The sequence below is a fragment of the Emydura macquarii genome, unplaced genomic scaffold (genome assembly GCF_026122565.2).
Source record: "Emydura macquarii macquarii isolate MOO-44397 ecotype Brisbane River unplaced genomic scaffold, CSIRO-AGI_Emac_v2 contig_2578, whole genome shotgun sequence".
In the NCBI taxonomy this organism is placed as follows: Eukaryota; Metazoa; Chordata; order Testudines; family Chelidae; genus Emydura; species Emydura macquarii.
The window spans coordinates 62,793-84,826 of NW_027132715.1; the positions used below are offsets into that span (position 1 = coordinate 62,793).

At 47.6% G+C, this 22,034-nt stretch overlaps 2 protein-coding genes across 2 annotated transcripts; both read left to right on the forward strand.

The window, feature by feature from the left end:
* The first annotated feature begins 979 nt into the window (after positions 1–979).
* Positions 980–8,045, forward strand: LOC137163476 (zinc finger protein RFP-like). Its single transcript, XM_067563729.1, has 7 exons — positions 980–1,405; positions 2,245–2,340; positions 2,859–3,089; positions 4,162–4,184; positions 4,897–5,012; positions 7,174–7,233; positions 7,531–8,045. Exons 1-7 carry the CDS (start codon positions 989–991, stop codon positions 8,043–8,045), a joined length of 1,458 nt encoding a protein of 485 aa, XP_067419830.1. The 5' UTR covers positions 980–988.
* A 4,882-nt stretch (positions 8,046–12,927) lies between these two features.
* LOC137163475 (zinc finger protein RFP-like) lies at positions 12,928–21,698 on the forward strand. Its single transcript, XM_067563728.1, has 8 exons — positions 12,928–13,146; positions 13,384–13,404; positions 14,960–15,055; positions 16,292–16,522; positions 16,835–16,857; positions 17,636–17,751; positions 20,284–20,343; positions 21,187–21,698. Exons 1-8 carry the CDS (start codon positions 12,997–12,999, stop codon positions 21,696–21,698), a joined length of 1,209 nt encoding a protein of 402 aa, XP_067419829.1. The 5' UTR covers positions 12,928–12,996.
* Positions 21,699–22,034: the final 336 nt, after the last annotated feature.

The following is a 22,034-nucleotide window of genomic DNA, read 5'->3' on the forward strand; positions in this document are numbered from 1 at the left end:
CCGTCCACATGGGGTAGGGTTGGATTATAAAACTGAAACTAAATAGACGTGTTGTGACGTGTTCAGATACAATGAGGACAGAGGCTTTCTAACTTCCTTAGTCCTTAGTGCAGCCTTTTCCATCTTAGCAAACATCCCACATTGGTGTTGTCCCCAGCTCTTATGATTTTATCCCAATTCTTTCAATATCTGGTGCTTTTCTAAACGCTGCAGCTCTTGGAATGCTGTGCTTACATGAGAATAGCCTTTTTCACTAAAAAATATAGTATGTCCCATGCCCTCAGGGTTTAGTAGAAAATCTTGAGAATGTAACTAGAGTGACATGCAAAAGCCGAGAAACAAAGAAAACCAAAAATGTCAATAAAATAAAGAAAAAAAGGGGGTTGTTTGATTGTTTTTTAAATCTTATAAATCTGAAGCGTGGGGAACTATTTTAAGTTTTTCCTCTTCAACCACAAGGGCTAGAAACGTCTTTATTTTAGAAAATGACAGCCAAGATTCTCAGCTAATCACATGCTTCTGGGAGCTGGATGTTAAACACTAAATATTGTGAGACTCATGATAAAATAACGAGAGTTGGTGACACTGTGGCCCCTTTACGCAGAGGCAGTGCAGACGTAGTGTAAATGAGAATCAGGCCTTTCAAACACTGATTCCAGCTTAACCAGCTTTTTGGCCTGTGGATTTAATATCGCTCCTTAGCACACAGACCTGCCAGCTGATCATCACAGACAGACACTCATGCCCTTGTGAAGCCCCAGTGACTCTCCACACCAGCACAGGGGGTTGATTTCAGGATCAGAACCCCAGTGCTACATTTTTCACAGAAAGCCTTCTGAGTTATAACTTTATCAACGGACATGTTCCAGCTGGGCAAACAGCATGAGTCAGTTCTAAGAAAGACAACTCCCAGTTGCTGCTGCAGGTGGGGCATATTTCTGAGATCAAAAAAGTGAACCTTACCCTATTCCACTGTCCAGAGGGAGTCATGGCTGCGGACAACCCTCTGGAAAGTCTCCAGGATGAGGCTACATGTCCCATCTGTCTGGAGTATTTCACAGAACCTGTAGCTCTGGAGTGTGGGCACAACTTCTGCCGAGCCTGCATCACCGAGTGTTGGGGGGGATCAAATACAGACGTCTCCTGCCCGCAGTGCAGACAAGCTGTGCAACACAGAAACCTCAGACCAAACAGGCAGCTGGCAAATGTTGTAGAAATAGTCAAACGGCTGAGTTTCAAGGTAACAAAGGGCGCAGGAGGGGAGAGAGCGTGTTGGGAACACCAGGAACCGCTCAAGTTGTTCTGCAAAGAGGATCAAACCCCCATCTGTGTCGTGTGTGACAGATCCCGGGCTCACAAGTCCCACAGGGTGGTTCCCATACAGGAGGCTGCCGAGGAGTACAAGGTAGGGCATCTGTCCAGTTTAATGGGTAATAATTTTGGACTTTAGTTATAGGTTAATGTCATCACAAATTGCCTGACACAATCGATACCTGTCTCCTTCCATGTCTGGAGTCACTGTGTCATTCAGCTCTGCAAAGCGTTCGTTGTAAGAAAGAAGCTATAAAAAAGAAATGATATTACAGCATGGCAAGAAAAGTCAAAAATGAAAGCTTTAACGATGTCTGTTCTGTTGTGCGAAACTTTATGTGGGAAGCTGTATCTTTTTAAAAGCCAGCTTCCCCTGGTGAAATAAGGGAATATTCTACAGAACTGAAACTGAGAAGATCAGTGAGGTTTAAAACTCAAGAGCTGCAGGCTGATCTATGTGAGAGTGTTGCATTCAGACTGCAGAAGGGCAAATTACAAGTTACTGTTTTTATTATGATTTGTATCAAAGAATTCATTATTATTTCCTTTCCAGCAGCCCCAACGGACCAAAGTGAGATCTGATTTGAATCATTTTGTTCATTTAATCTTCTGAAAACCACATTAACTGATTCAGCCCCGTGTCACTCCAGTTTCCTGTTATGTGCTGTATTGCCAATAAATTAATAAAGACCAGTCAAGCTTGGAGAAGTGAGGTTTCTCTCTAGTTCACAAAAAGACTGAACCTGAATTGGAAACAAGTTGGAATATGACACATTCCGAGTCTCCATTGTTAGGTTGCATTTCCTTGGTGGCCATGATGTCATAAGTCAATTAGAACTAAAAGTCACCTTGGGTTTGGGTGGACAAACATCCCCCTACACACCCCTCTCAGCCCTCAAAATGAAACCTCCCAAATCATCTCTGTTTCTACAGGAAAACATTCAAGCCCATTTGAAGACACGGAGGGAAGAGAGAGAAAAGTTCCTGGGATTTAAAGTGACTGCAGAGGTGAAAAGCCAGGAGTATCTGGTAGGAGCCTGTTGTTATTGACCTGTAGATATTTGTGGTGAGAGGTCTGTTTGTAGGCAGATTCTTCTGTGGCCTTGATGAGTGAGGATATATTTCTCCATGATCATAGATTTTCTGTGTTAGATTCATGTGCAGCATCGAAGCTTTCATTTCAGTTAATTTCTAGCCCTTGTGGCTTTCCCTGCATCTGCGTCATTTCTCTCACTGTTCAATTTGATTCTTTTTACCCCTTGCAACTTCTGTCCGCGTAATGCTGATGACTCAGGATCTCCGTTCTCAGAGGCCATTGATAACACAGTGTCCTAACCACATCAGACATGACACCTCCCTTTTCAGAGATATTGGGGAGAAATGAAAAAGGTGTGAGAGAGTCCTCGCCCAGGTAAACAGGGTAAATTCAAGGTCAGAAATCTTAGGGTCTGCAATGAAGTTTTCCCTCCTGCACACTCAGGACTCCACAAAACGACCACAGGCTGCCTCCATGTTCCCTGACCAGCCTTTTCCCTATCATTTTACAGAAACAGATAGAAAAGGAGAGGCAGAAAATTGTGTCTGAATTTCAGCAACTGCGGCAGTTATTGGAGGAACAAGAGCGACTCCTGCTGGCCCAGCTGGAAAAGCTGAACAAGAAGATTGTGAAGATACAGAATGAAAATATCACCAAACTCTGTGAGGAGATTTCTCATCTCAGTGAGCTGATCAGTGACATAGAGGGGAAGTGTCAGAAGCCAGCAAGTGAATTCCTGCAGGTGAGACTGAATTAGAAATACTCCAGATCCCAACACAGGGACAAGACAGTTCCTAAAACATAGGCACAGGAGTCCAGAGGTCAGAGATCTCAACGTAACTCAGTGTGAGCGTTTCTGAAATGTGAAAACAACAAGTGTTCTGTAGCACTTTAAAGACTAACAAATTTAATTTCAGCAAGAATAAGCTTTCATGGGCTTCAACCCACTTCGTCAGATGCAGTTGGTAGAAATAATACAACAAATATAAGCAACATATATAGCAGGCAACACGTACGTATCCAAGCACATTGACAACAATGGGATAGGTGGATGAAAGCAGGGTACTTGAGGCCTAATAACACCCATTGAGTAGGAGGTGAGAATGGGTGATCAGAGGAAATTACTTCTTATAATGAGAGAGCCAGTCCAAGTCCCTATTTAAACCCAGTTTGAATGTGTCAAGTTTTCAGATGATTTCTAGCTCAGCAGTTTCTCTTTGAAGTCTGTTTTTGAAGTTTTTTTGTGAGAAAATAGCAACTTTCTGGTCAGAGACAGAATGTCCTGGGAGATTGAAGTGTTCGCCGACTGGTTTATGGATGTTATTATTTTTTATGTCTGATTTGTGTCCATTTATCCTTTTGCGTAGTGACAGTCCAGTTTGGCCAATGTACATGGCAGAGGGGCATTGCTGGCACATGATGGCACATATCACATTAGTGGATGTGCAGGTGAATGAGCCCCTTATGGTGTGATTGATGTGGTTAGGACCGGTGATGCTGTCACTAGAGTCGATGTGTGGGCAGAGCTGGCAATGGGATTTGTTGCAGGGATAGGTTCCTGGATTGGACTTCCTATAGGGTGTATGGTTGCTGGTGAGTATTTGCTTTTGATATGTGAATGACTATTGCTCTTTGCAGGGCCACAAAGGCATTGATATTAGAGATGGAAAAGCCCCATTAGCTCAGGGAATCCATGGCCCTGGAGCTAAGGCAGGGCCTCTCTTCACTAGGCTTGCAAAATCCCTTCTTTGGAATTCAAAGTATGTGTCCGGTGCAGCTGAAATTCTCTCTCTCTCTCTCTCTCTCTCCTCTAGGATATCAGAAGCACCTTGAGCAGGTACGTGGCTCTCTCTCACTACCCCTCACACTTCCCAATACTGGGAAAGATCTTGGAGATAATATTAGCAATGTATCTCCCCAGGGCTTGACATCAAAATGTGTTGGGAAGTCATTTGGATACAAATTTGGTTATAAATCTCTCCAATATACTTAATCCTGAGGTCCTCACCCTTTTATAGAGTTACCTATTGAATGGGAAACACTAACCACAATTATATTCTAGAGATGTCACATCCTTGGGGGCCTGGCTACCTCAGGATTGTGGGGCTGGAATATGGGCCTTTCACTGCTGGGGCGCTGTTTAACATTCAGCCCAGGGCAGCAGTGATCGAGAGTCTTTCCCATCAGAAGATTCTTTGGAGACCTGGGTGGAACAAGCTGCACAGGAGAGAACTGGTGTATCAGTTTTTAGTGGGCAGATTTCTGCAACACTTAACATGGAAACCTGCTGACCATCAGAGCATGGAGCCCCATGAAGTGAATTGGCTTGGAATACTAAATTCCCCTTTTATCCCCACACCAGAGTTGCAGAATATGAATGGGAGCTTGAGGGGAAGGTGGCATTGCCATGGTCTGTGTTGTACCTGCTCTGAGACTGGGAGAAGTAGAGAAATGCTAACTCCAGGCCCCTTCGAGCAGCAACTCACTAGCAAGAACTTCTAATGAGTCACTACATGAAATATAACCACGTGAATGTTTTTTCTCTCCAGGTGTGGGAAGGGGAAGCTCCAGCAGCCAGAGGAGATTTCTCCTGAACTGGAAAAGGGACTCCGTGATTTCTCCCAGAAAACTGTTGCTCTGCTGGAGACTCTGAGGAAATTCAAAGGTACAGAGAAGAGATCTAGGAGGGGAAATCAGGATAATCGTCTGACACCGTAGGAAGAGCATGGTTCTGGGCCAATCCGTTCATAATTAGATTATGCTTCTATTTAATTGTCAGGTGATAATGCCACACAGCTGGGGTCCAAGTCACTCTGGTTGATAAATTCAAACTTTTATTTGTAACAAAAACATGCCTTGCAATTACACCTACTGTTAAAGTAAGAAATGACAGACATACAGACAGAAGTACTAGTCAGTTGCCTTGTCCTGGGCCATAGGTGGGTCACGGTGGATTTCTCCTGTGAAGCTCTGACTCCCCCTTACAATGTCTGACATACTATACGTATCCAAGTGATATATTTATTAGTTCTTTTCTAATCTCTTCTGTGTGTTATGAATATTAAGTACCAGATATAACTCATACACTGCACATGCAGGAACTTTTCAATTCACAGGGCTTTTCCTGTACAAACTATTTTCATATTATTATTCTCTTCTCTGATTGGTCTATTACCACTGATTCTGCATAGGTCACTTTGACCCTTGTCTCCGTAGAGGGGTTTCTGAACTTTTCTAACTGACCTAGGCAGTACATTTTGGGTGTCTGTGTCTGTAAGCACATTGTGTGATCAAAACGTCTCTTGGTCCCACATACAGACTTATGAACATGTCAATTAATAACAAGGTCACTTAAGGCAACATTTCCCTTACATCAAGGAAACTGCTAACCAGGCCAAAGCCGAATCAGTCAGTATAAACGCACAATCTTGTTCTGTCCAAACATATGCATAAGAAATGACCATTGACCCCTTCTTCCAATTCTCAGTACTGAATATAACAACTAGCAGAAAGCAGACAAATGGAGCAGACGTAGCAGGGGCCCAGGCGTCAGGACATCTCACGTTAATTCAGGACTTACCAACACTACCAACATTCAGGCCCAAATGCAGCAAAACGGCCTCATTTTGGCCACCTGAGCTGAGTTTCTCTCTCCCCACTAGAGACGGTCCCAGAGCTGTGCAGCATCCACAGCTGCAGGTGGAGTCAGTGCAAGCTGCAGGTGCCCAACCCCCTGAGAACCAGGCCTCGGGGGATAAAGGCCAACATTCAAAATCTAGATCCTAAATTAAAGGGCACTTGTTAAAGCTGGACCCCGTCCATCACTGTGCTCTGGTCCCGTACGGCAGCTAGTCTGGGCCAAATGAGCTGTGGGGAAGGAGAAAGCCCCTCCACAGCGTGAGGAATCCCTCCAGCACAGCAGCCTTTGATGCCTCCTCCACAACAGCTGCAGGCAGAAGGAGTGTTCCTGAGAGGTCTGGGAATGGAGGGGGTTGGGAAGGGCAGGGCTGAAGAGGGAGGGGGTGGACGAGGGATAGAGGGACGTGGGCAGTGTAAAGCTGGGCCTGTGACACTCTGCACGCTGGCCAAGAAACATGGGGGCCCTTGTAGAAGGGACACAACTCTGTCTGGCTTCAGAACTTCCTCAGCCTGTGCCAAGGTCTGCACCGGCCCCTGCAGCCACTGAACAGCAGAGTCACAAATTGCCTCCCTCTCTCCTCTTGCCAGTACAGGATGAATCTGGCCCATTGAGCCAAACTTCCCCCTGCGTCTAAGTCCACATTGACAAAATGATTTTATTATTATTCATATTTCTGCCTCTGGAGCACGAGGGCCCCGTCGTGCTGCTCTCTGTAGAGACGCTGAGCAAAGAGCACCAAACCGTACAATTACAGCCAGGATTTTGCAAATTCCTAACATCTCGTTAGTGTCAAAGGGACCAAAGGGGGTAAAGTTACTTTTGTGCCAAAGTCTTTGCATGATCTAGTCGAGGTGACGACAAAAGGCAGTTAGTGAATGAGACAAACCAACTAGAGTCTGAAGGGCGGGAGGGCATGATGAGGGAAAAGTAAATCTCACTTACAGATTGTCTATCCTGGGATGGTTGTGAGGCTTTGTGGATGTTGATTCCATTGGGGAGAGATGCCTGAATGAGAGAGGAAACAGAAGGTTTCAGATTAGTTTCTATTAAATCCCTGAGTGTGTCTCTGGGTCTCTCTGTCTCTTTCCTGTCATGATGAAAACACAGCTCTATGAGTGAAGAGGGGGAATGCTGTTAGAAACATGAAAGCCTGAAATCTCCTCTCTTTTATTCTTTCTCCCTCCAGACACTCTGCCGTCTGCGCTGGACAAAAAAAGAGGGGAATCCCTAGCATCATTCACACAGGGTGAGTTTGCAGGTGGAGTTTGTCTTTGAATTATGAGAAAATTCCAGTGAACACATCTTCATGAGATTGTTCCTAAAGTTACTGGGAGCTGCAAACAAATAAGAAGCCAAGAAAGCGGGTCCCATTACAGGAAGTTCAGTGACAGCTCTGCACAGCTGCAAGTGCCCAACACAGGAGCAAATTCCTGGGATCCAGGCATCTCCCAGCCAGAACAGGGCTGCTGGGGAGTGTGAGAAATGGTCCCAGCCTCCCCCAGGGCTGAGCTCTGCCCCTAACGCTCTGATTCTCTCCCCCCAGCGAATGTGACTCTGGATCCAGGCACGGCTCATCCCCGGCTCTTCCTGTCTGAGGATAGGAAAAGTGTGAGCTGGGCAGACACATGGCAGGATCTGCCCGACAACCCTGAGAGATTTGACACTGATCTCTGTGTGCTGGGCTGTGAGGGATTCACCTCGGGGAGACATTGCTGGGAGGTGGAGGTGGGGGATGGGCGATGCTGGGCTGTGGGGGTGGCCAGAGAGTCTGTGAGGAGGAAGGGAGGGATCAGCCCTAGCCCTGAGGAGGGGATCTGGGCTGTGGGGCAGTGGCTGGGTCAGTTCCAGGCTCTCACCTCCCCTGAGACCCCCCTGCCCCTGCGCCGGGTCCCCAGCAGGATCCGGGTGTGTCTGGACTGTGACCGGGGGCAGGTGACATTTTTCGATGCTGGTGACCAGGCCCCGATCTTCACTTTCCCGCCGGCCTCTGTCCCTGGCGGGAGAATCTGCCCCTGGCTCTGGGTGTGGACAGGATCCCGGCTCAGCCTGTGTCCCTGACATGGAGGGGGGAAATCAGCCTCTCTAGCCTTACACAACCTAGTCTCTATGACCCTGGAGGATTCCCATCTACCCTATTCCAGGCCCTTCATCTCTATGATCCCTGGAAGCTCCTTCCCCCTCCCTGCAGCACCAGGGATGGGAGGGGGAGGAGGGTGAAGAACCCCTGGAGCTGCAGGGGGAGCAGAGGGGCCTGAGGGGCAGATGTGGGGCTGGGCAGGGGCAGAATTAACAGCCGGGCTGGGGACAGGCAGACGTGGGGGTGGCCAGGACCCAGCATTAATTAATGAGGGTTTGGGGGGTTGGGAGAAGCTGGAAGCTCCGCAGCGGCAGGGAGGCTTTGTACAATCTGTGGGGTTAGATCTCACTGGGGCTCCCAGCCAGAGCTCCTGCCGCAGGGCCACAGTCACCTTCCTCTGTGGCTGCAGGGCTGGCACCACAGTGATTGTCACACACACGCAGGGGATGGGCAGGGAGAGTTCAAAAATCAGAGGATCACCCAGAATACAGTCTGTGTTGTTTTGAAACCTCATGTTTTGCAGGTTTAATTTCATGACTTTTGGTTTTGATTCATGATTTTTAACTTCTGGGGTTGGCAACACGGAGAGTCACTGAGGCCAGGGAAGGGTTGAATCAGAGCGAAAAGATGAAACAAGAAGAAAAGATAAAATAAAACAAAATAATCAGTGTATCCTAGAGAAAGGGTGTAAAATAGCTATTAAAATAATGAGAGGAAAACACTCTGAAGAGGGGAACCAGTCAGAGACAGCGAGAGGGGAAGGGATAAACTCAGGGATAGAATGGAGAACGTGAGGGGGAATGATCTGTGACAGGGATCAGAGAGTGGAAGAGACACAGAGAAATTAACAGGATGGGAAATGAGGGCTAGAAAAATGGTGAGTAAAAATGAACAGTATGAAAAAAAAGGGAGAAGAAAAGGGACAGAGAGATTTATAAAACATCCTGAAGATGCGACTGTCACTCATAAATTGCCCTTGACTTTTTTGCCATTTTAGTGTCATTAAAAAAATGTTCCCAAAATCTGTGGGTCCCTTTTCATTGTTGTAGTTATTGAAGCTGCTTCTCAGCAACTTTTCCCCATGCTGGGTATTTGTGTATTTAGGGTAAATAAAGCATCAAAGACAATTCTGGTTTGTTCTTTTTTAATTTTCCAGCTGCAATTGTTAAGAGGCAGAGCTGTGGGATTTGCTTGTCTTGTTGCTTGTGTCGCATCCAGCTTAGAGGGGGACTATACCGGCATGTGCGTTTGACGAGACCTCGGGTTTTACTGTGATATGTTGCTATCCAGCCTGTTCTCTGTCTCTTGTGCTGTCTATAGCCATGTAAACCAGGAATTCCTCAGCTGTGCTCTGTGGAGAGGTGGCTGAATATGTAGTGCTGACTCTCCTGTTTGTTCCCAGAGACATTGAATTTATTCAAAGGTAGCTAAAGAGATATGAAATATGATCCAGAGCGGTAGCCGTGTTAGTCTGTATACAGCAAAAACAAAGAGAGTTCTGGAGCACTTTAAAGACTAACAAATTTAATTTCAGTAGGAATAAGCTTTATTTATTGAATTTATTATTGTGATTTACGATCACATTCAAACTGGGTTTAAACAGGGATTGGAATGGCTCTCTCATTTAGAAGAAGTACATTTGCTCTGATCACCCATTCTCAACTCCTACTCAATGGTTAAACCTCAAGTACTCGGCTTCTATCCACCTACCCCATTGTTATCTATGCCCTTGGATATGTAAATGTTGCCTTCTATATGTTTTCTATATGTTTCCTATTTGCTGTATCATTTCTACCAACTGCATCTGAATAAGTGAGCTGAGGCTCACGAAAGCTTATGCCTACTGAAGTTAAATCTGTTAGTCTTTAAAGTGATACAGAACTCTCATTTTTTTATGAAATATGTTGTTCACATTTCTTCTGCCCATCAACAATTGCTGTGGTGTCCATGGGGGTGTTCGTGGGATGGGACCTGCTCCAAAAGACAGTCTCTGGGCCTTTGTCTACACTGGAATGCAGCTGTCTCTTTCTGTGTGTAGACAAGGCAAGTGATGGTTTCAGCTGAATGTAACTGATCAAGAAGAATTCTGTGGTTGGAGGGTGTTAGGAGGAATAGCCATCACTTTTCTTAGCTACACTGAGATGAAAGTATCACTTGCCTGATCTCCACTGCAATTGTATAATGAGATCACGGCCTCCTGTTTGCTATCGCATTGAAAAAAACACCCTTTCTCCTAGGGTGGACATGAGCTAAACGATAGGATATAAAAAGTGAAAAAGGAGACACCTCACCCTCGGCCAGGGCTGTGACTTTGTCTGCTGGGAGCTTCTGATTTAAATGATGGGGTGGGTTCAATGAAGGGCCTTAGGCATTGTAACACTGAGTGTCACAGCACCTAATTTTTAGGTGCCTAGAAAATTCGGCACTGCGATCTACAAAGCCTGATGTAGGCACCTCATATCTCCCTACGATGAACAGAGACAGACAGGTGCCTTAAAATGCAATCCACACACCAGCATGCCATGTGGGGAGCCATCAAAATCAGTCAGTGGGAGCTGCTAACAGCAGGGTGTGTCCTAAGCCCCGCTCCTCTATTGAAGATAAGCACCTAAGTCTGGGTTGCTGGGGGGATCTGCCTCTGTTTAGCAATCCACGAATGGGAACTTCCCGCCTGAGATGTTTCTTGTGGGAATGAGTTAGGTATCTGCTGCACTAGCCACAAAATGGGGGACGGGGTAGGGGTGGTTGTTTTGGTGCTGCTACCCACTTTATAACTTTTAGCCCAGTCATTCACACACTTGCCTGGGATGTGGGGGACCAGGTTCAATGCCCCCCTCTTTGCCGTAGTGGAGAGATGATTTGAACAGGAGTTACTCATTATTTAGGTGGGTGCTCTAACCACTGAGCTATGCTGTCATCTATGGGGGGGATTCTTCAGTCTCTCCACTTGCAGCTGGTCCACTGGGGGTAAATAATGAAAGAGTGACTGGAGCTGGGGGACTGGACCCAGCGGTTCCCACCTCTCAGACGTGCTCCCTAACTGCAGGACTAAAGGGTCATTCACACTCTGGCCAATGACTAATTAAGTGTTAATCTGCAGTGGAACAGTCAGTGGGCCAGAGAGAGAGAGAGAGAGAGAGAGAGAATGTCTGTGTAGTCCAGTGGTTGGGGCATGCACTGAGAGGGGGAGACCCCTGATCCTATCAGTCTGTTCCTATCACTTTCATTATTTATCCAAAGGCAGCAGTGACTATTCCTCGATACAAGGATGATACTTGCCAGGTGGAGAAGGAGAGGTGAACACCTTGGGCAGAGGCCTCTGCTGAAAGGAGATTTAAATTAAACGTATTTAAATGCATAAAAATTGGAGCGGTCACTGTGAATCCCAAGGTTAAGATGCACATAAACCTGTAATTGTTTATCGCTATAAGGGTTAATCAATAATAAAGGTAGCATTCAGCAGGTATAGTCAGGGATCACAAGCTGGCAGTTGCAGGGAATTCCAGCCAGAGAAAACTTAATTAGGGGACTTGGCATAATTCGGCCAGTAGTGAACAGACAGGCTGAGTTGAGCTAAAGGTCACTTGAAAACCAGAAGGGAGGTCAGGAGAGCATGAGGCAGGTTCTCAACCAGGTCTGACTTTGATAGACACATAAGTTTGGCAGCTGTGATTGATTCATAAGAACGACCAATCTGGCAAGGCTTAAAGATGATTGGTGGACAAGCATGCTAATGAGAAGGATTGAGGGAATGACCAATCAGAGTAGGCCAAAGTCTGTATATAAGGGAGAGGGCTGACAGGCACAATTCCAGGCAGAAACAGTTCAAATGAGAGTAGGTGCAGAAGAGATTGTGAAGTGAAGGAAATGATTGCTAGTAAAACAGGCCTTAAATAAGCACTTAGCTCACCATAAAACAACAGCAGAGTGAAGAATAGAAAACCCAGGAGCTCATTTCACATACAGAACTGTAGTTGCTAGGTCAAGTTGGCCTGAGCGGGCTCTCTGTCACCTTTGAGATGATTTACTGACAGGGCTGTATTTTGCTCTCAGATACTGTGGTGTAAATACAGAGCAAATCTACTGAGGTGAGTTTCCTTGTTGCAGATTTAAACTGATGCAGCTGAGAGCACAATCTGGCCTGCAAAATACACAAAGGGAAAGTCTTTGCTGTACATAGATAAATACTGTAAAATGTGGATTTACTATAACTACAACCCATGCTATACAGAGAACAGAGAGAGAGAAAAATGCTTTACAGGTAAATGGATAAATGACTAGAAAAATCATTTCTATGAATGAGATTGCTTTAAAAAACATGGGATTTAAAAATACTAATTATAATTCATTCTTGCAATCAACAAGGCTAGAGACTTCCTTTCCTTACGAAATGAAAGTCTCCCCTCATCACAAGCATGAAGGACCTGGGGCTTTAACAAACAAATCAACAACACAGCAACCAAATGACAAATCAAATATTCTGAACCTCAAGATAAAATCACAAGAGTTGGTAGCACTGCTGGTCGGAAACGCCCCTTTCACTGAGCCAGAGCAGCCTGAGTGTAAATGAGAATCAGGCTATAGAAATATTAATTCCACCTTAACCAAGGTTTTAGCCTGTTGTGAAGTTAGCATCACTCCTTAGACACACAGCTCCTACTCCAGCAGGCTCAGCATTACCAGTGCACACTGATGTCCATGTGAAGCCTCACTGACCCTCCACACATGCAGAAGGGGCAGGATGGAGGCCTTAGTGGCACGTTTTTCACAAAAGCCTCCAGGGCTGAAATTAACAATGGGCTCCTTCTCCACAGCCAACAGCGTGAGTCAGTTCCAACCAGGAAACAGGGAAACACAAAATTGTTTCAGCAGGTGGGGCATATTGTGAACTCAGGAAATTGAAACCCTGTTACACTGCCCATCCCGGGAGCCATGGCTGCAGAGAACCCTGTGGAAATTCTCCAGGAGGAAGCAACTTGTCCCGTCTGTCTAGACTATTTCAGAGAACCTGTCACTCTGGAGTGTGGGCACAATTTTTGCCGAGCCTGCATCAGCCACTCCTGGGAGGGATCGGACACGGATGTCTCCTGCCCCCAGTGCAGAGAAATTATGCAACAGAGACACCTCAGGCCAAACAGGCAGCTGGCGAACATGGTAGAAAGAGCCAAAAGGCTGAGTTTCCAGGCAGCAAGTGGGGAGAAGATGTGTGTGGAACACCAGGAGGCTCTGAAACTGTTCTGTGAAGAGGATCAAAGCCCCATCTGTGTGGTTTGTGACAGATCCCGGGCTCACAGAACTCACACTGTGGTTCCCATACAGGAAGCTGCCCAGGAGTACAAGGTACAGAGTTGTTGTCTAATGTAATGGGTAATAACTTTGGATTTTAATTACAGGTTAATGTCATCATAAGTTGCCCAGCACAGGTGTAAATGTATCATTCGGCTGTGTGTAGCTTTCCTTGCATACAAGATGTTATACAAGTTAATGATACTCCAGCCTGCCAAGAAAGGCAACAGGTGAAGATTTTAAATATATCTGAGGTGGGAAAGTTTTCTCTTAAAAGCTGAATCCTTTTCAAACCCAATTCCCACAACTGACATTAGGGAACTTTTTACAGGCCGTAAGCTGCTAAATCATCAGTGAGCTTTAAATCAGAAGAGTGGCAGGCCAATCAACCTGAGAGTGTTGTATTCAGACTGGAGAAGGAGGTGTTACAATCTGTGGTTGTCATTACTAATTTTATCACGCTGTTTATTATTCTTATTTGCATTGTTGGAGCCCCTACAGACCCCAGCTGAGATCTGACTGTGATTGTGCTGGGCCCTAACTAGACAAAGGGTCTAACTAGACAACAGAGACAGAGTGGGAGGAGAACCAGAGGCACAGTGAGGGGAAGTGACTTGTCCAAGGTCACTCAGCATGTCAGTGGCAGAGCTTGGTATAAAAACCTGGTATTCTAAAGCCCAGTCCAGTGCCCTAACCACTAGGCTATGCTACCTCATTCAGCAGCAATGAGCAGTATTAAAGTGTGGCCATTAGAAGGAAAAGATGCCGACATACAGATCCCAGGCTCCAAAAGGAGATGAGGTTTCCCACAGTGATTCTGAATTCTTGGGTTGCTCCATTAACGGTTAAAGTCAGGTGTTGGCCTCCACTAGAGGAGATCACTGTGCTAAACACTGTGTGGACCCCAAACACCTTGAGTCTACACACAAAAGGGTTTTAGACAGCGCAGGTCCATGCTAAATAACATTGGGATGACACTGAATTGCAGCAAAATGAACCCCTGGGCGGTTCTGACCAGCGTCAGTCTGAACTGTTCATTGTTTATCTGGGCAAGGACCAGCCATAGTGGTTCCATTGGTCACACCATGCAGCCTTTGGAAATCTCCCAGAATCCACTGCTTCTGGGATCTTTGCTAGGGACTGTGGGGTAGCTACCCAGAGGGCATTGCCACGGAAAAGGTTTACGACAGCCCTAGAGCAAACCCCAGCTGTTCTTTACACACATCAACCCATCTAATGGGGTTTGGCCTAGTCCTGAGATCAGTTCTGTCCAAGCAGTGCAATGCCAGGTGCTCAGGGCTGAAGGCAGGTGAAGAAATATCTTCTAGTGCCCAGTTTCTGTCAGTGTGCCACAAGCTTTCAAGCTTCCCCAGAGTTCTTCGTCAGCTCTAGGAAAGAGTATGTTCCCCAGACCTGAAGACCAACTCTGGGTCAGCTTGAAAGCTTGGCTCTCTAACCAACAGAAGCTGGGCCAACAGAAGATATTACCTTACCCGACTAGTCTATCCAGGAAGACTGACAGTTATCTTGTGTTTTGGGTGGCAAAACAGCCCCTACAAACAGACAGTCACCCCTCAAAATAACCCACCAAATCATTTCTGGTTTTCAGGACAAAATCCAGGTCTATTTGAAGATTCTGAGGAAAGAGAGAGAAAAGCTGCTGGGATTTAAAGTGACTGGAGAGAAGAAAAGCCAGGAATGTCTGGTAGGTGCCCAGGGGCTTTCACCTGCTGGGCCATGGAAGTGGGAGGTTTGTTTATTGGTAGATTTCTCTGTGGCCTTGGTGAATGTGGGCGTGTGTGTGTTTCTCCGTGATCATGGGACTGTGTGGGTGTGGGGAGGGTGTTGGAAGGTCGATCGGTTGGCTGTGCTGAGTCCTGTTTCCTGCTGCTCTGGATCTGGATTCTCAGAGCACGTCTACACAGCCAGCAGCAGTGAGCTTCCGGGCCCTGATCAGCAGAGTTGGGCCAGTGGTTCTCACAGTAAAGCGCCAACAATAACTGTGGAGGCAGTGCTTTCAAGCTGCATCTGGGGCGGGAGCTCAGCCTCTGACGTCCACCCCGTCCCTTCCTTCAGAGCCCGAGCTCCAGCCCGAGGCCCCGTGTCTACACAGCCAGTGTTAGTGCGCAAGCGCCAGCCCCGAGAGCCTGCGTCTCTTGACCTGGGCTTGGAGACTCGCTGCTGTGGGCTGTGTAGACGCACCCTCAGAGACGATTGGTAACACAGTGTCTGAACCATGTCAGCCATGGAGCCAGCCTTTTGGGAGACATCGCGACCACATGGGAAGCTGTAATCACAAGGTATTATCCAGTGTCAGGATGTGAAGAATCGCAGGTTTCAAACCCCAGACCACAGGTCCCAGCTGGTCACCGCAACCCAACAGCTCTGTGGAACCAGCAAGGGAGGGGCTAGTGGAACTCTGGCCCAACATAGGATCTGCCTAGGAAGCTCCTGATTGGGGCAGATGTTCGGATGCACGACTGACGCCAGACGTCTCAGGAATTGTCCAAACTCCTGATCTGCTGCTGGACTGGAGCCTGACTCAGCCTTGACTTTGGTGTTGGTCCTGACTCAGGCTTGACCTGCAGCACTGCTATCTGACTCGGAGGCCGGCATGACCCTTCCCATGGCTGACTGACTCCAACTCCAGTCCTGACTCCGTGTGATTCCTGACACAGATTCTGGCTCAGCCTTTGGCATGACTCCTGATCCTGACTCTGGTCCCAACCCTTGGTGAGATCCTGACTCTCACTACAGACCTGAGCCTGGCTGTAGTTCCTGACTTCCAACCCTGGCTCTGACCAGTAGGCCTGCCTGCTCATGCCCTGCTTGCTAGGCAGGTGTCTTAGAGAGTGTAAAGTGACTCTCTCCTGTAAGACTATATTAAAGGCCCTCAGACACCATCCATGTTCCTGACCAGCCCTTTCCTTATTTTTTATAGAAATGGACAGAAACCAAGAGGCAGAAGATTATGTCTGAATTTCAGCAACTGCAGCAGTTCCTGCAGGAACGAGAGCGACTCCTGCTGGCCCAGCTGGAGAAGCTGGACAAGGAGATTCTGAAGATACGGAATGACAATGTCACTAAACTCTCCGAGGAGATTTCCCGTGTCAGCAAACTGATCAGTGAGTTGGAGGGGAAGTGTCAGAAGCCAGCGAGTGAATTCCTGCAGGTGAGACTGAGTTAGAAGCATTTCAGATCCTCATGCAGGGAAGGGAGGGTTCCTGAATCATAAGCACTGGAAGCCAGCCATCAGAGATCTCGTGCAACTCTGTGTGTGCGTTCCAGACATGCGAATGACTATTCTTTGAAGGGTCACAGGCACATAGATATTACAGATGGAAAAGCCCCATGAGCTCAAGGAATCCATGACTCTGGGGCCAGGGCAGGGACTCTCTGCCCAGATTTGCAAATCCCTTCCCTGGGATCCCCTGTGGGTGTCAAATGGGATTGAAATTCTTTTCTCTCTCTCTCTCTCCTCTAGGATGTCAGAAGCACCTTGAGCAGGTATGTGGCTCTCTCTCACTCCCCCTCACACTTCACAATGCTGGGAAAGAGCTCGGAGATGCTGGGAGAGCAGCATGTCCCCTGGGCTGTATGACAAAATGTGTGGGGAAGGTCATATTTTAGGTACAAATCTGTCTGATCAACTTAATTCTGAGGGGAGGCGAGTGTGACAGGCTCTGTCCTGGAGCCCCGCCTTTCACTGCCTGGCCCCTGCACAGCTGGTATCCCGTGGGTCCCTCCTTTCTCCCAGTGTGGGGGCGGAAAGGCCAGCAGGAGTTTGCTCCCCTCACAGCAGGAGCTCTCAGCCTCCGACAGGCTGGGATCCTCATGGCTGCCAGTAAAGCCCAGTAGCCCCTGGCGTCCTGCAACAGTGGGGGGCAGCTCCTCCTCCGAGGGCCCATCCAGTGCCCCCTCGCCCAGGCTGGCGACTAGGGGCATGGCTCCCTCCCACCCCCCCGTTGGTATGCTACTGGTGGGGGACCCCAAAGCACGAGGCCCAGGGCCGTCACCCTGATATGTTGTACCCTGGGGATGGCTCTGGAATTGGAGATACTCAATTATTCCCTTTTGTCCCAGAGCTGGTCTCTCCAGGCCAGAGTTGAAGAATATGAATGGGACCTTTGGGGGAAGGTTGATCCTCCATGGCCTGTGTTGCACCTGCTTTCAGGCTGGGAGAAAAAGAGGAATAGTAACTCCAGCCCATTACAGCAGCAACTCTCGACCAGGAAATTATGAGACACTAAATGACATATAACCATGTGAAATTGTTTCTGTCCAGGTGTGAGAAGGGGAAGCTCCAGCAGCCAGTGGCGATTTCTCCTGAACTGGAAAAGGGACTCCGTGATTTCTCTCAGAAAACTGTTGGTCTAATGGAGACTGTAAGAAAGTTCAAAGGTACAGAGAAGGGATCTAGGAGGGGAAATTGGGATGAGCCTCTGACACTGTAAGAAGAGAAGGGCTCTGTGACAATTGCTTCATAATTAGATTATGCTTCGATTTAATTGTTGGGTGAGAATGTCACACAGCTGAGATTAAAGACACTCAGCTATATTAATTAAACCTTTATTTGTACCAAAAGCATGCCTTGCAATTACACTTACTCTTAAAGTAAGAAATCACTCATACACTTTAAGGGCAGGAGGGACCATCATGATCACATAGGCTGACCTCTTGCACATTGTAGGCCATGGAACCTCACCCACCCACTCCTGTAAGAGACCCCTAACCTCGGGCTGAGCTACTGAAGTCCTCAAATCATGATTTAAAGACTTCAAGTTACAGAGAATCTGCCATTTACTCTCATTTAAATCTGCAAGTGACCCATGTCCCATGCTGAAGAGGAAAGCAAATAAAGCCCCAGGTTTTCCGCCAATCTGAGCCAGGGGAAAATTCCTTCCCGACCCCAGATACAGTGATCAGTTGGACACTGAGCTTTTTGGCAAGACCCAACAGCCAGACACGTGGAAAAGAATTCTCTGTAACTCAGAGCCCTCCTCATCTAGTGTCCCATCACCAGCCACTGGGGATATTTGCTACTAGAAAGAAATGCTGGCCAGTTCCAGAGGAATAGGCAGATCACGGTGGATTTCACCTCTGAAGCTCCAACAGCTCCTTACAATGTCTGACATATTATACACATCCACATTATACATATATTCGTTCTTTTCCAAACATCTTTGACTATTATGAATATAAAGTATCTTACTTCACTCATACATTACACATGAATGAACTTTTTAATGGGCAGGGCTTTTGCCGTCCAAGCTATTTTCACGTTATTGTTCTCTTTCCTGATAGGTCTATTTTCACTGATTATGCATAGCTCACTTTGGCCCTTGATCGACATCGGTGTTTTTGGACTTTGCTAACTGTTCCTCGGCAGTACATTTGGGGTTTCTGTGTCTATAAGTACATTGTGTGAACAAAACATCTTTGTCCCACATGGCAACTTACGAACACATCACTTAATAACAAGGTCACTTATGGCAATATTTCCCTTATGTCAAGTAAAGGGCTAGCCAGGCCAAAGCTGAGTTAGTCAGCTTAAACCCACAATCTCCATGTGTCCAAATTTAGGTATAAGAAATGACCCTTGTACCAATTTTCAGTACGGAATATAATAATAATAAATAGTGGAAAGCAGACAAATGGACCAAATGTAGCAGGGGCCCAGGGGTCTCACAACAATTCATGGCTGACCAAAGGTCATAAAATCAAGGTCCAAATATAGCAAAACCGCCTTATTTTGAGCACCCGAGTTTTTCTCTCCCAACTAGAGCTGCTTCGCACAGCTGCAAGGGGAGTCAATGGGACTTGCAAAAGAGGAACCCCTCTGAGAACCAACCCCCAGGTGCCTAAAGGTCAACACTCAAAATCTAGACCCTAAATTAAAGGTCATTCATTAATGCTGGACCATGTCCATCACTGTGCTCTGGTCCCGTATGGCAGCTAGGCTGGGCCAAAGGGGCTGTGGGGAAGGAGAAAGCCCCTCCCACAGTGTGAGGAATCCCTCCAGCACAGCAGCCTCTGGTGCCTCCTTCACAGCAGCTGCAGGCAGAAGGAGTGTTCCTGAGAGGTCTGGGAATGGAGGGGGTTGGGAAGGGCAGGGTGGAAGAGGGAGGGGGTGGACGAGGGATAGAGGGACATGGGCAGTGTAAAGCTGGGCCTCTGACACTCTGCACGCTGGCCAAGAAACACAGGGGCCCTTGTAGAAGGGACACAACTCTGGCTGGCTTCAGAACTTCCTCAGCCTGCGCCAAGGTCTGCACCGGCCCCTGCAGCCACTGAACAGCAGAGTCTCAAATTGCCTCCCTCTCTCCTGTTGCCCGTACAGGGTGAATCTGGCCCATTAAGCCAAACTTCCCCCTGCCTCAATTTCTACATTGATAAAATGATTTTATTATTATTCATATTTCTGCCTCTGGAGCACAAGGGCCCCGTCGTGCTGCTCTCTGTAGAGATGCTGAGCAAAGAGCACCTAACTGTACAATTACAGCCAGGATTTTGCAAATTCCTAACATCTCGTTAGTGTCCAAGGGACCAAAGGGGGTAAAGTTACTTTTGTGCCAAAGTCTTTGCATGATCTAGTCGAGGTTATGACAAAAGGCAGTTAGTGAATGAGACAAACCAACTAGAGTCTGAAGGGCGGGAGGGGCTGATGAGGGAAAAGTAAATCTCACTTACAGATTGTCTGTCCTGGGATGGTTGTGAGGCTTCATGGATGTTGATTCCACTGGGGAGAGATGCCTGAATGAGAGAGGAAACAGAAGGTTTCAGATTAGTTTCTATTAAATCCCTGAGTGTCTCTGGGCCTCTCTGTCACTTTCTCTGTCATGATGAAAACACAGCTCTATGAGTGAAGAGGGGGAATGCTGTTATAAACATGAAAGCCTGAAATCTCCTCTCTTTTATCCTTTCCCCCTCCAGACACTCTGCTGTCTGCGCTGGACACAAAAAGAGGGGAATACCTAGCATCATTCACACAGGGTGAGTTTGCAGGTGGAGATTGTCTTTGAATTATGAGAAAAGTCCAGTGAAAACATCTTCATGAGATTGTTCCTAAAGTTACCAACCAAACCAGCAGCGACTAGGACACACACAGCCACAAATATAACACAGTGACAGTGAGGAGATCCCCAGCTGACATCACACAAACAACCCTGACTTAAGCCTCAGTGCTGCCTTCATGCCCAAGCTGATGAACAGAAAAACTCACACTGAGCAGCCCCCGAACAGAGCTCTCTCTCTTGAGGGCTGACATCTCTCTGCTTTACCCCGGTGCAGGGGGGGTCTCCCCATTGCTCTTTTCCAACATCCTCTCTATCCTCTCGGCAGGGCTGAGCTCTCCCTTTGGAGCTGCTCACTGTTTCCTGGATTGGGGAGATGTTCCCCTCTCATGCTGGCAGCTCCTCCCTTCTCTTCAGCTGAAGGATGGGGCTACCCCACCCAATGCCACCTCCTGCTCTCTGCTCTTCAGTGGCTGCATTTCTGGGGGGAGCTTCCCTCTGGGGTTTAAAGCTGGCACCTGCCTCCTCTGCTCCCTCCTCACTAGAAGCTTCTATGCTGTGCTCGGATACTGGGAATGGAGCAGCCCCAGCAGGGGGAGCAGGGAGCTGAAGCCTCTGCAAATAAATAAGAAGCAAAGAAGGTGGGTCCCATTACAGGAAGTTCAGTGACAGCTCTGCACAGCCGCAGGTGCCCAACACGGGGGTAACTCCCTGGATCCAGGACTGACCCTACCAGAACAGGGCAGCTGGGGAGTGTGAGAAATGATCCCAGCCTCCCCCAGGGCTGAGCTCTGCCCCTAACGCTCTGATTCTCTCTCCCCAGCGAATGTGACTCTGGATCCAGGCACGGCTCATCCCCAGCTCATCTTATCTGCGGATGGGAAAAGTGTGAGCTGGGCAGACACACGACAGGATCTGCCCGACAACCCTGAGAGATTTGACACTGCGTATTGTGTGCTGGGCTGTGAGGGATTCACCTTGGGGAGACATTGCTGGGAGGTGGAGGTGGGGGATGGGCTATACTGGGCTGTGGGGGTGGCCAGAGAGTCTGTGAGGAGGAAGGGATGGATCAGCCATTACCCTGAGGAGGGGATCTGGGCTGTGCTGCGGTGGTGGGGTCAGTTCCAGGCTCTCACCTCCCCTCTGACTCCGCTGCCCTGGAGCCAGGTCCCCAGCAGGATCCGGGTGTGTCTGGACTGTGACCGGGGGCAGGTGACATTTTTCGATGCTGGTGACCAGGCCCTGATCTTCACTTTCCCACCGGGCTCTGTCCCTGGGGAGAGAATCCGCCCTTGGCTCTGGGTGTGGGGATCCCTGCTCAGACTGTGTCCCTGACATGGAGGGGAGAAATCAGCACCACAGTAATTGTCACGTACACGCGGGAGATGGGCAGGGAGAGTTCAAAAGTCACAGGATCACCCAGAATACAGTCTGTGTTGTTTTGAAACTTCATGTTTTAGAGGTTCAATTTCTCATCTTTTGGTTTTGTTTCATGATTTTTAACTTCTGGGGTTGGCAACACAGAGATTCACTGAGCCCAGGGAAGGGTTGAAGCAGAGCGAACAGATGAAACAAGAGGAAAAGATAACAAAAAACAAAATAACCAGAGAATCCTAGATAAAGGTTGCAAAATAGCTATGAAAATAATGAGAGGAAAACACTGAAGAGGGG